Source organism: Mastigoproctus giganteus, chromosome 8 (genome assembly GCF_048544385.1).
Source record: "Mastigoproctus giganteus isolate SK-2022 chromosome 8, ASM4854438v1, whole genome shotgun sequence".
Lineage (NCBI taxonomy): Eukaryota > Metazoa > Arthropoda > Arachnida > Uropygi > Thelyphonidae > Mastigoproctus > Mastigoproctus giganteus.
This window is the reverse complement of record NC_143582.1, coordinates 118576374-118590717: the sequence shown is the minus strand read 5'-3', so window position 1 is coordinate 118590717 and position 14344 is coordinate 118576374. Positions and strand designations below refer to the sequence as shown.

Below are 14344 nucleotides of genomic sequence, written 5' to 3'. Positions count from 1 at the left end.
GCAGATGGTCTGCAAGAATGTACACGTAACCTGGACCGTTCAGAGATGCGCTTAGACGTACCAGAGGTCCGAACGTGTGCCAGTTGAACACGCCCCAGACCATTACCGATCGTCCACCTGCTTGAACAGTTCCTTGTTGACATGACGGCTGCATACCTTCGTGCGGTTTCCGCCAGATATGCACCGTCCCGTCCGCTCGAAATAACTGGAAACGGGACTCATCGGACCGGAAGATCTGTCTCCAATCATCCATGGTCCATTGCCGATGTTTTTCCGCCCAGTTGAGGCGTAGAGGCCTATGTCGTGGTGTTATTTATGAGACTCTGGTGGGTTGGCGGCTCCCATAACCTATTGCAGCTAATGATCGTCTGGTGGTCTTGGTGAAGATGTTTCTGGCACCTCCCTCGTTGAATTCGGCGGTTATTTGTGCCACTGTCGCTCTCCGGTTGGCTGAAATAATGGGAAACAGACGTCGACGACCACGTTCATTCACCACTTTTCTCAGCTCTGTCCACAATGAGATGTTATTCCAGAAATAGCGTATTCCCGATACTCTTGATACTGTCTTTCAAAGTCGGTTAACTCACGACGTTTATCCATACTGACATCGAATTACCGTCTACGAGAATGAAGTGTACCTATATACTTGCCAAGCGGTGGGTTCGTCCACGCAGCGAGAGGGGTGACAGCGTCGCGTTGCCCAAGGCCACATGAATTCTGTCCTTTGGGTGTACATATTTCCTTTTTTTTTTTTTTGAGAACAGCCGATTTGATCATACCGTTGATTGTCCATTTTCGGTAGATTGTTGATTAAAGGTGTATAATCTGATTTGGAAAGTTCTGTTCGTTACGAAATTGTGAATAAATGTAGGCTTTAGAATCCAGTGGTACATACTCTCAGAATTTCATGTTCAAAATGTTTATGTGATGTCATAATCATTTTGAACGGCAAAAATACCAAACGATATGAAGAATCTAAGTTGTGTGATCAAATTGTAATGTATATTTGCTTGCACCTACAGCACTTGGTATTGTTAGAGACAGGGCCCATGTAACTGGTTTATCGTAAGACGTTGATTATACAACTCATTTCCTTTCGATTTAAAATTAATCTTACACTTTTTTTTCTTTATCCTACTGAATCAAATTCCATGCAATATGAAACCTTTTCCCATAGTTTGCATAGGTCTTGCCTAAAGATCTGGCGAAAATTTGTTGTAGAGAATAATCGGTTTCCTGGTACAAACTTCTGTCTGTTGTTGTGGAAATGGGTAGTTTTAATAAATTTAAAGGACTAGACAAGTTATTAGAGGATATGGAACAACGATGTGAATAGAATAGAGTACACAGTTTCGAATAAGGTGTGTTCGAATCCACATGACACCACCAACATAGCAAACTCTTCTGACGCTATATAGCAGTCCCGGGTTATAAACGGGAAATTAAAATCATAAGGTAAATATGAACTCGTTCCGGCCACCTGTTAGTTAGATTCACACAAATCCACATTTATTCGCCTTCTGATCAGAAGGACATATATAAGTATGGAGGCAAATCACACAATGTCTGCACTTACAATGCACTGTGCCAACGGTGAATTTGGGAAGAGGTGGATTTATGGTGTAGGGCTGTTTTTCAGGTTATGACTTCAAGTCCAATTAAAATTTTTGCCCACTTATGTCCAAGGAACAGAAATGATGCTATCAGTATTTAGTTTAGTCAACCCAATTAAAACTGTAAACATTTCAGTGAGATATTTATTCGCAGATGCCTGAAAACAGTTCAGTCCGTTACTTGGTTCGAGTGGTTCTGCGAGAAACCCATTAACATTTTAATGATTCCTACAATTTTTAACTTCTTTATAAACAAGATGACAAAACTCCGGTTCTATTCGTAAATGGTTCTTACACATTAATGAACATTATCACAAAAGACCAGCGTAGAGAACGGTTTGAATTGTTTAGGATGAACGGGAATCTTGGTTGAGAGCCAGAACAACACGACCCCCATCGGTGGACTACATCAACTTCAATCTCTTGCGGAGGACACACACCACATTTCCTGCAGTTTGTTGGTTGGGTCGACCCAGAAAGGTGAAGTGAATCACAGAGACCAAGGTGGGGGGGCGACAACGCTATTGAATTATTTGATAGTGACGTCACTATCACTCCAACGTCTTTCCTTATACACTTTGCAGTGCAGTGTACTTGTATGGCGTGGGACTGTGTAATGTTATCGAATACCGTACTCTGAACCGATTTCAAACTTAGTTAATTGTATAAATATAAAAAAAACGTCATGAGAAGTGCCCATGAACAAAGGGAACGTGTTTAACACTTTCTTTAACAATTCTTTATTTCTTTAATAGTGCATGCAAAACAGGACAGCAATTCTGTTTTTTATTCGTTATATATTCGTACATCGCAAACTGGGTCATAATCTTTAAATAAATTGTTTTATTGCCGTACCTTGTGCTGACTTGATTTATACTGTAGTATTGTAGTTTATTAGATGAATATAATGCTGATTACAGTTTTATTTACGAAGTATCTGTAAATTTCAAAGGAAGTTAGCTCTCAAAATTATTTATTTATTGTCAAATTAAAATGAGTGTAGCCATTTATGTTAGTAGGGTTAACAATTGCAAGTCTGAAATGAAATGAATCAAGTATGAAATGATAACGACATGGTAGACTTGAATAGCGTAGTTGTATTTAATGCAGCCACCATTTTGAAAACCATGAGAACAATAAATAATGCAGATAGCCGGATAAAAACAAATTCAGAATTTGATGACTCTCAACGAGCCCTGCGCTACTTTGTTAGTAAAGATTAAATTACAATAAAAGATATTTGAACATTTCTTAAACATTAAGATACTACAATAAATGCACAATGAGTTTGAGAGCCATTTGAAATGTGTTAATAATAAAGTTCTGTCAGCATGGTGGTCGAAAATGAAATTCCATTAAGTAGAACATTTTGCCTTTTCTTGCGGGATATCTACATGCTCAGATACTTTATACGTTTGCATCTTTCGCGCATTCCCTACGCCAGCCCTGACCCTTAATGCTACCGTAAAAGACAGGTGCAAAATTATTATTATTTTTTTTTTTGGCAAAATTTAAACGATTTTTAAATAAAAAATAACCTTTAAGTTACGAAGTACCTAAAGACTGATTTTCGAATATTTGTTTATTTAATTTAATATTATTTAGAGGATTAAGTAGAATGCAATCTTTAAATACCAATATTCGGTGTATTTATTAAATTAATCTCAAATTATATTTATAACTGTGTTCGAATTGCAGATTTTGTATTAAAATACTGCACGATACAGTTAATTTCAATCTCTAAAAAATTGCATAAACTTCTACGACTGTGCACACAGAACTCTTCTTTACTTATTTACAATTCGAATTGATATGTAGTTTTTCTTTTTAATTAACAACGGGATTGTATAATTTTAATTTCATTTAAATTTGGGTCATTTAATACATTTATCTTCTCGAATTATTCTCGATAAACTGTTCATTCGATTATACCAACTTTAGTGCATATGACTGTGTATACAGAACATGTACGTAATTAGTCCCCCCCCCCCTCACCTCTGTACTTTGGAAATTAAAAATAAAACAGAATAAGTTGGTCTTATCTGTTGCAGGGCCATGACAGAATCAATCTGAATCGGTTCATCGCTGTAATTGGCATAATTCGTTGTGTAGGATTTAAAAGAAAATGAATAGGACTAATTAAAGAAAGATTTTAAAAAATGCTAAATGAATGAGTAATTAAATTATGTCATTAATTAATTTGATAAAGATTACAAGAAAAGCACACAGTTCACGAGCGACTTATATTATTCCTTAGTTTATTCTTAGTTTAATTTGCTTCATTAACTTAACGCGTGAAAGAAGAGCCGACCCCTGAAAGGTACTTGTTGCTGGCCCGGTGAATCGCGTTACAACCAATCTAAATCATGAACAAAGTGTCCAGCAATTAATTAAAATGCTGAAACAGGAACAGAAACTTTCTTGACAGAATCTGTACAAAATTAGACAATATAAAAAAAAGCTTTTTAAAAAATCGTGTTACTTCTTGAGACAAACGAAAGCACGGGGGTGGGAGGAATATTTATTTTCTTCGAATATCATTCACTTCTGTTAGTAAGCGAATTGTCGATTAATAATTTTGTGGTCAGAATGCAAGATTTCGTGCTAATTGTAGAGACTACTCCCGGATATCTTTGCAAAGTGCACCAACCAGCGTAAAAGTTATGTTTAGTATCAAATAATGTTACCGCACTCAAATTTGGATAATGGCCCATGATTTTTCGTTCGGTGTAGGTCACTAATTAGGTTACATCACCAAGCATTCAGTTGGACTCTCCTTTTCATTCACGGCCATCTCTACAGAAAATTCAGGTTTTTTAGCAATGCCATAAAAACTGACTTCGACCTTTTGTATAATAAAATAAACCAGACAAAATCTTATGTAGTACTGAAGCAATATTCGCAAACTACTGGGGGTGTTGTGCAGTTATATTCGTTCATTATCTCCTAACTTCTAAAACAGTTTCTTATTTTAAAAGCCGTGTTATTTGGAATTTAAATGATAAATTCTTAAATAAAAGTTTAAAGAAATGTATCTACTAACGTACCTGTAAGGCTAGAGCAGTTATCTTAACCAGAAATGTGTTATTCTCTGCAAAAGATTAATATCGCAGATTTAAAAGTTCTTTTAAATGTCCTTCCTATTTCGATAAGTGCGAAAGTTGGTAAATTTGTAGAACAGAGTTTATTGCACCACTTAAATAAACACATAATAATAAAAACTAATTAAACACAAATATTTTTCAGTTCTTTTTTCACAAATACAGCACGGCAAACGACACTCGCATCACGCGAACGTGGAGAAAACAAATCCCTCTGGCGGTGGTATTGAAATCACGTGAGCCAGATGGCCGCTATCATAAAATAATCGCTGAAACGAAAGCAGCCAATATTCGCCGACAATGCATAATACTAAATACTGATCTCTTCAATGAATCGATATTAAATTCGTTTTTGAAATTCCAAAGAGCATGAATTTCAAAGAGACGCCATTGCTATTGCAGGAACTTTCCTTAACGGTTTATATTATGTCGAATACTTCTGTTATTGCTCTCTTATTTATTATTCTTTTGTATTTCATATGAATTTATGCTAAGGGAACATGTCCCGTGCATCAAAATTTTCGGAAACTTATTTCTAGAACAATCTAAACAAGCTTGAGACAATTATTACCAAATGAGTACAATTAATTAATACGCATCTAATGAGAACAAAATTGTTACTTTAAATTGTTATCCACTGCCAAAAATGTTAACATTAAAAATTCTTGCCATAAAAGTGCATTTTGATTTACCTGAGCGTTAATACGCAAATAGGTAAGGTTAAAAGGCGAAAGATTATCAAAATCATCAATGCAACTGAGTTAAAAAGATGCGTGATATCCTCTTGTCGAATAATCTTCCATGTTCGGATAACTTTTCCCTTAAAACTCTTATGGTTTGGGCTAGATGAGTTATAACTCATCTAGTCCAAAAGGAGGCATTAGGCTGAAAAGGAGGCATTCCAGGAACTGTCGACTCTCACACGAGAGCAACTAACTCTACTCTGAAAAAGCACATAAAAATTCCTCCCGTCTCGATCATAATCGAAAGCATGCTTTTCTAAATGGCGCAGAAGGTGAGAGATCCTGTACGATGTACTCTCTGCGAGGTGTAGGTTGTGATTGATGCAGTGTCCACGCCACACACGCTACATAGAAACCTTTATTAATGTTCTCGTTATCTAAGAGATCTTGAATCTGATTTTCAACGAAGAGTTGTTGTGTTGTAGACCTTTAGTTCAGTCAGCAACTTACTCCACATTGTGCCGAATACAACAAAGAATCAACGATTTGTCTTTGACGAACTTCTATAGTAACATAAGAGATGTCGGTTTGAGAAAGACCATTATAGCCTTAGTTGCTAATGTGCCAATAAAATCCAAATCCAAATTTGAGCAACAGTGTGTGACTAGTGCATCCCACGTATATGCAAGCATAGAAGACAAAAATGTGGTAAAAAGGTATATTCCTTCATGATAAAATTAAAAACTGTGTAGTTTAATTTTGGGTCTCTCCTGAAGATCAGTTAAAGTTCTATAGAAAGCCGCAGTTGTGGTAATCCCTCATCAGCAAGCATTTCCTGTTATATTTAAAGTGTTTGGCGGTCCCACGAACAGAATGCCACGCATGCTCTTTTCAATGTGCTTGCAGATTGGCGTCGGGAAGTCTGTAGTTATAGGAATATGGGGAAAGTCGTGTTCTGAGAAATGATCCGATGATGGAAATAATTTCTCAGACATGGCACTGTTGCCTAAACAGTTGCTCGTCTTTTCGAAACCACTGCCTGTGAAATGCAAAATTAGGATAACAAGTGAAGCATCTAAGTTCCCGAACAAATGGCTCAATCCATATTATTCAACACTGCTGTTGATTAATGAGCGTCTATGTATGACATGACCGGTAACAACACGCCACAGAGTTACACATTCACTGTTTAGTGGCTAGGTTTCATCAAAGTCCGGTAGTTCGCATCCAAGCAGTTTGATAAATCTCCATGGAATAACATCACTTTCCTCAGAAAACCGCCTGTTGAACAAAGATAAATAATTGTTGTTATAAATGCTTAATTCAAATGACCAGTGAAATTCACATTATAATACTCTGGATTTCCATAAGAATTAAACTTCCTGAATGGAATAAGAAAGTAGACATACGCATTCTGTTGACCATTGTAATAGCAGCTTCAGTTCATTTTTTCCCGTTATTCTACTTGTACGTTGATTTGTGTTGTGAACTTATCCTTATCTTTATCAGATGCATGGTATTAGACAGACAGAAACCCAGGAGTGGTTTATAGACTGAGAGGAGAATTAAAGGATGTCCAGATGGAGAAAGGCTTCGAGAATACGGTAAAGAAACGCATGATGTTCAACGTGCAGATGTTAAGAAGGGCACATGGTACTCTATATACGATTTATTGAGATTTTGCAGGCAGAGAGAAGGCGGTCGCTGTCCTTCTTTATAAGACGATGTTGTGACTACACTTGGAATCCAGATCTGGAGATCCATCTAAATAAGACATAGTAAGACTAAGACATAGTAAGAACTTGAGAGACAGTTCAAATAAGAGAGATTGATTGGTGAAGAACGCTAAGCACTATTCCTATGAGTAACGGCTTAGAAAATGGGGTCCGCATAGTTTGGGAACTAAATACCATAGGGGATTTGATCGAAATGTAGACGGTCCTGAGGGAATTACTAAAATAAAAGCGAAAGGAATATTCTGGCTGGTGAGTGAGAGAAGGAATATAAAATCTTAGCAAGTAATATTAGACTAGATCTTATGAAATCTACCTTCAGGCAGAATGCTGTGTATGAAATGTACGCCTACGTGGCTAGCAAGGGTGGACGAGGACGAGTTCTGCAGAAATTTGGGGAAGAATTTCATACGCTTTTTAGGGGGGAACAATGAGCTTTTTTTTCAGATGCACAAAAGTTCGCTTTGCTACATCATGATGACATTTGAATACTAATACTAAGAACAGCAAAGCTATTGAACTAAGCACCCTGTTTTACAAAATTTCTACCCCATTTTAACGATTTTAAACTGACTTTGAAAATTGATCTTAATTCTAAAATTCATGTTTAGAATGTGTGTGTGTGTTCCGAGTAAATAAGAAATGAAAAATTTAATGACCAAGACGTTTTTGGTTGATTAATATATTCACAGAACTGTAGAAACTTGATGGCTCTCTACCACCAATACATTCATACTATATTTAATCATATGTAGATATAATATTCACCAAGCGCACTTCTTGGGCATGCAATAAATTTTAACTGTAGCGTTTAGAACGAAAGGCTCTTATTAAACTAACCCATCGATTCTCGCTGGAATTTGAAAACGTACTGATGTGAATCCATTCTTTTTATCGGAAGAAAGATCAAATCAAACCCCATCAAATGGCTTGACATTACCCCTTGTTGATCTAGGGTAAGCGAAAATAAGATTCTTGTTTGTCCTTTACACTTCTGAAGACAGCCTCCGATTCCACACATTCACAGTTCACTTTATGTGCGCGATAAAGTAGACAGGGCCAGGGGTGGACGTGTGACACCGCCCTAGTTGGAGCATTCCATAATCCGCGATCATGCAGGTAATTCTATTGGTGGCATGCGGTTCACAGCTTTGATAATCTCAACAGCTGTCGATTAAACTTGTAATAATGTTCTTTGATTGGTGGCGAATGGCGTCACATCTCTCACATTCCAAGTTTTCAGAAAACGGTAGTGGAAAAATAAAAATGTTTAGGACGCGTATATAGGAACACATTTTAAGGGAAGTTTCATTTACGCAGTACATCTTAGACTAATTTTCACTGAGGAGAGAAGAATTCTGTGTTAGGAGTGCGAGATAAAGAGTAATCTACTTGACATTATAATTATAACGTCGCAAATAGTATCTGAATGTATTAAAAAAATTGAAAATAAAGCAAAAACAGGATTTTGAATGGTAAACAATAAACCATTCTCATAAAAAGTTTTAATGTAAACTTTGCGTTGCTGTCTTCGACTAATGTCTAATGGAATATTTACAGTGGAAGATTATATTCCTCAACACCTGAGGAACATGCCAACCTTCTCGTTTATTCTTGTGTTGGAGTAGAGATCACAACTAGCAGTGAGTTTAATTGTCCAGCGCTTAATTAAAGTATGCTGCTGTTCTGGATAGCGAAAGATAGACTCAAATCTAGGAAGTTTTTCGTTCCTTTTGATTTCTTTTCTATGTATGATAAATTTAATAATGGTCTTGGACACGGTGGCACCTTGAATTCAGCCTAATAAGACAGGACATTTTTTTTATTAAACATAGTGTATCCCCCATCCACCCCCAACATAACAAACTGCATTTTTTTCATTATTCAAATTTAAAAAAATAAATAAATACAATAAAATAAAATAAGAAATAAAAGAACAACAAATATAAGAAAAATAATAATAATAATAACAACAATAACACGTAAACAAACAAATAAATATAGACAAAGCTAATAATAAACATAGAAACCAAAGAAATAAATTTAAAAAAAAAATAGTTACCGGTTGAAGTTGGTAATTTTCCGTATAACCTGTTTCATATAAGGATTCACGAGAACGATAATCACCAGCCATTAAATACAAAATGTTGATTCATATATCTTGAAGGTTTGCCACGATTTTAAGGAGAATAACAAGAGACAGCTGTTAGTTACAAAATATAGTTATTTATTCACAATACATCTTAACGTACTTTTATCACTTGAGCACTAAATGCATTTGCAATGAATATAAAAATAAAAAAGCAACTTTTATCACTGAATTATATTTAGACGTCTAACTCTCACTTCTTCGTGTTTCGATCTTCCTGCCGCAACGAATGCATCGCGTGGAAGACGGTCTCCTTTATATTTGGACTGTCGTTGCCTCTAACAGCGTAACTGGACTTTTATTCCGCACCTGTGGATCTTCGTATATTTTGCTGATTCAGTACCTGTGCGCACTTAAGAGCATTCCGTTTCTTTCTCCTCTTCTTCACTTGACGACCTTTTGAGTTGTTATTTTAAGTAAATCTTTCTGTGAAGATGTGCCGACATCACCAACGTCTCGGGTCAGCACGGGCCTGTGTTTGCCATTAAAGTCACAACAATTTTCAGGGTAGATTAAGGCAAACAATTATTGCGTCTAAATTGTCACACGTAGCCAGTTCATGAAACAGTAAGTTAAAGGCATAATAAGCTTCGAGACATCAGCTAACCTCCTGTGTCTAAGGGATGATGCAGTAGAACTACCTGTAAAAAATATGGAAAGATTATGACTTGGTGTAATGCCCGTATTAATTAAAACAGTGACACTGTCATGAAACTTTAAGCAGTACAAATTATTTAATAGAAATTAAATATTTATTCCGGGCGAGAAAATTTTATTGTATATCCTTTCGCTCACTCTAAAAGATTCAATATATATTAAAAAATAAGGTAAATAAATAACAAGCACACTACACTAAGTTTGCATGCCATATAAACGAAGCGTTTTGGTTGCAGGAACTCAAAATAATCTGGAATTTCTGAATAAAAGGGATTATCACGTGCCATTCGAGAATTTTTTTTTGCTTTATTTATCGTAGTAGGCGGTTCCACTATTACAAGGCATTGAGGCCCTGCAGTTCATGTAATTTGAATTTGAAATCCCTGCCACGAAAAGTAGCTAGTGAGAAATTACTGTCAGTTCGTACAATCTCAACGTGACGTTTAGTCTGGGAAAAATCCTTTGAAATAAATGAAATATAATCCGGAAACTTGAATTCTACACCGTGGAAGCATTCTCATCAGTAAATTGCAGTCAGACCATGGAAGTATTCTCATCAGTAAATTGCAGTTAGAAGATGAACACAGACCTATTGCAAATGAGTCATATTCGTAACTGTTGAAATATGCTTAGTTAGACGTTGAAATTTCCAACGTCCTCGTCGACTGCACCCCGAAGCAACTATCTTCGTCGAGTACTCGGACTTGAAAGACCACTCAGTAATGAAATGGAGTTAACTAGGGATGAACTGCCCTATTCGTACTAGCCCTCTAGAATCATTAGTGATTGTCTACCAGCTGCCAAAGCTCGTGCCTGCAGTACATGGAACTGTATCGCACAGCTGTCGTCAGCCGAACGAAGAACCACTTTGCAGTAATTTAAAGATCGCCAAAATGAAGCAGCTCATCTGAGCATATCGTGTTGTAGGGAAAAAATATATTTTATTTGTTTATTAAACTTGGCAATTCCAGCCAGCTTTCCTGGCAATACCGCCACCTAAGTTATTACTGAATTACAAAAATTATGTAATTCAGTAATAATTTATGTAATTCATATAATATAATTATATGTAGTACTCCTCCACTAAAAATTTCCTAATTTGAGCAACACCACCAGATTTTGTACAATTTTAAATGTTCACTACCCTCGTAGTCCGGTCGACACCGTTCTGGGGATTTGTTATATTCTTGTGCAAAGCCTGAATAGTTGTTATATCGCTATTAGAGCTATCATTGTGATGACTCTCGAAATCATCATTATTCGGATGCAACACATTACTGAACAATTTCCTAGTTTGATATGGCTTATCCCCTTGCAAATGCGTACTCGCACATAACGGCATACGCACACCATCTACAGAAGTAGGTGGCACTTCAAATGCCTTTCCTTCCTCTAATGATGTCACCAATCTCGCCACTGATTCAACCAGAATCGTATTTTAACGCTCCAAGCGCGAAGCAATAGTGTCCCCTGACTCCTTCATCCCTGAGGCCCATTCAGCTCTTTCAGCTACTGACGTGGTTTAAGGAGCTACCATTGTTGAACGATCACCATTTCTTATTGGTGCTTTACCTTCCAGATTTGGAGCTTTCATACTAGTCAGCAGTCTATGTTTCACGTTAGAGTGAACCAAGTCTGGGTTTCAATACGTTTATCATATAATCTGATAGCAGATTGATTTTCTCATATCAATGGTTGCAGATTCTTTCATCATATCAATGGTTGCAGATTCTTTCATCATATCATTTGACCACTGATTCTTGTCATGAATCAAATCTATATCATGGCCCTGCTCATTCTCTTCCGCCTTGTTCTTTTTTCCAAAGTGGAACAGAACCAAAGTGCAGATACACATGTAAGGAAACAGATACAACAATGCACTTGTCTTTCAGACACGAGCCGGTGGGCTTTAGGAAGCCTAAGGCATCATATTATCGTTCAAGCTTATTAAGGACATCATGTTATCGTTCAACACATCAAATACACAGTTCAAATTGAGATTATCTGATTCTTTAGACTCTAACGATTCGACAAACCAAGATAATCACACTCCTTCTTCTTCTCCTCCTACAATAAGCATCTGTAGTCAACATACAGCGATCGCAATGAATACAATATTTTTATCGGATCCAAACGAATACTATTGGCCAACTTAATCTTAATAGTCTGAGCGTCCAACGTTAAATTTTCATCTTTATTATGAAGATCTGCACACTGCTCAGATCACACCATTAAGTTTTCAGTTTTATCTCTATCCTTAAGTTATCGTATTCAGCAGACTTTTTGCTGTAACTTCTCCAGCAGCTACGACGACATCAGCTTTTTTGTTGAAGGACAGCGCTTGACTGCCGTTCATCAGCTTCACTGTGACCATCCGCACTCAGTTGCGAACTTGATTCTGAACTGCTTATTTCAGAATCTGTAGAATCTGAATGTCGTTTGTGCGATTCATCGGAATTGTTGCATTTTTTAGATATTCCGCCGCAACCTTCATCAAACTATGGAAGGTCGCCGATACTTCCTTCCCTGAAGAGTCTTATCTGTATCGGTTAGTTTTCCAGAAGCAGCACCAGAAAACACGCTGCTATCATTCGTATTTTCTCATCTTCCTCACCTTCGTTCAATACTCCGCTACCATCTACATGAAACTATCGAACGTTAGTGATATCATCCAGAATAGCTTTCTGTTTATTGGTTTGATCTGAAGAAACATCCCCACACTTTATGCTGCCATCAATTATTTCTTCCATAACTGAATAAGTGGTGTGTGAAGCTGCAACAGCCAAAATACACAAGGATTCGCCTTGTGGTACTTTACAATAACAATTTTCTAGCGTAATAAGAAGGAATTCCAGACGTCTGGGCACATTTTTTTGTTTTGTACATAATTCATTTGGCAAAAACAGCATAAGCTTTATATGCAAGGAACGTGTATATAATAAAGTTAAAAAAAGTAATAATATAAAATGTATAAGATAGAGAATATGCAAAAGAAATCACTTAAATTTTTAAAACTAATATATAAAATAAGTGGAATTAACTAATTTAAAATGATTTAATTATTTAACTTTAATTTAATTATTAAAATTAAAAGAATTTAATTATTATTAAGCTAATTTAACTTATTAATTTACTTTAAAGTGAATTAATTTTAAAATACCTTAAAAAAAGAAGAAGATACAAAATACATATATATTATGAAATACATAAATTACATATGATGTTTAAAATATCGGAAAATAATTCAAATAGAGGAGAAAATACATTACATATACACAGAATAAGAAGTATTAAAAATTAAGAAAATATTCCATCTTCCCTTCTTTTTTTTTTCTTTTTTTCTCTCTTTTCTTCCTTCCTTTCATCCATTAATTACAATAATCAATAATTCCACTAAGAATGGAATTAATTATTATTGTAATGTGTATAATTAACAGTTCATTTTTCATTAATGTGCTCCGCAATGACATCAATATTGGAAAAATTCAGAAAATGAAAAGTTCTATTAAGGAATAATCTTTTAAATGATTTGTTCTCGATGAGTGAACACAAATAACTCATATTTTCTCAATAGTCTGGATGGAATCTTAAAACTGGCAGCAGAAAGTAATTCAGGGAAATCTAATTTACCTTTAACTAAAGAAATATAAAAACTTACGATATGCTCTTGTTCTTTATTATTATATTATAATAAACAACATATTTAAAGCATTCGTTCTTTTTTGCCTCTAGACATATGGTACATGGATTTTTGTGAGTTGAATCGAAATTTCAAGTCAGATATTATCTAGCCCCCACAGATTTAGATAGGAATAATGGTTACGCTTTTTGGAATTTTCAGTGAAATTTTAACACGTTAACAGTTCTATCAGATTTTAAGAATACACAACTTAAAAACATAATCATTTTTTCGTTTGTTTTTATTTTGTAGTGACCAGGAGCCTTTCTGCTCAATATCCAACAATAGCTTGCCAGTACACTGGGCTTCCATCTTCCTTGGTAACCTTTTTCATGAGAGCCAAAAATCTTAATGATAACGTTCACCGTGTTCATCAGCGAAGTCTCCAAGGATATCTGGAGAACTAAGCAAGAATGGAGAAGGGAGGAGTCAAATTGCAACCATATTTTATTAAGCTGTCTGCTGTGTTGTTACCAAAAACTATTTAAAACAGTTCTTCAAGAATTTCCACGTTTCCAGTTCCTCATATATCCTACACAATTAGTGCAAAATATATGATGAGCCCACTTCTTATCCTGATTGCGTAGTTGAACCCAAAATAAAGTTCATATATTTTCTTTAATAGGGGCATTATAAACTGTCTGTGAGATTTAATTGTGCAATCACCCATGCAAAACAAAACCTCTGTGATGAATTAACGCACCGGCATCACCTTTTAAGTACGTTTTT

The 14344-nt window shown here is 35.8% G+C and overlaps 1 protein-coding gene across 5 annotated transcripts in view; it reads right to left on the bottom strand.

Annotated features, from left to right (window-relative positions):
• Positions 1–9486: 9486 nt before the first annotated feature.
• LOC150081782 (opioid-binding protein/cell adhesion molecule homolog) overlaps positions 9487–14344 on the bottom strand; it is a 298024-nt gene continuing 293166 nt past the window's right edge. For all 5 annotated transcript variants that reach the window (XM_090379653.1, XM_090379656.1, XM_090379654.1 and 2 more), the window contains one exon: positions 9487–9920. In XM_090379653.1, coding sequence (XP_090235779.1) covers positions 9814–9920 — 107 coding nt within the window. In that variant the 3' untranslated portion in view covers positions 9487–9813. The remainder of the gene's footprint in view (positions 9921–14344) is intronic.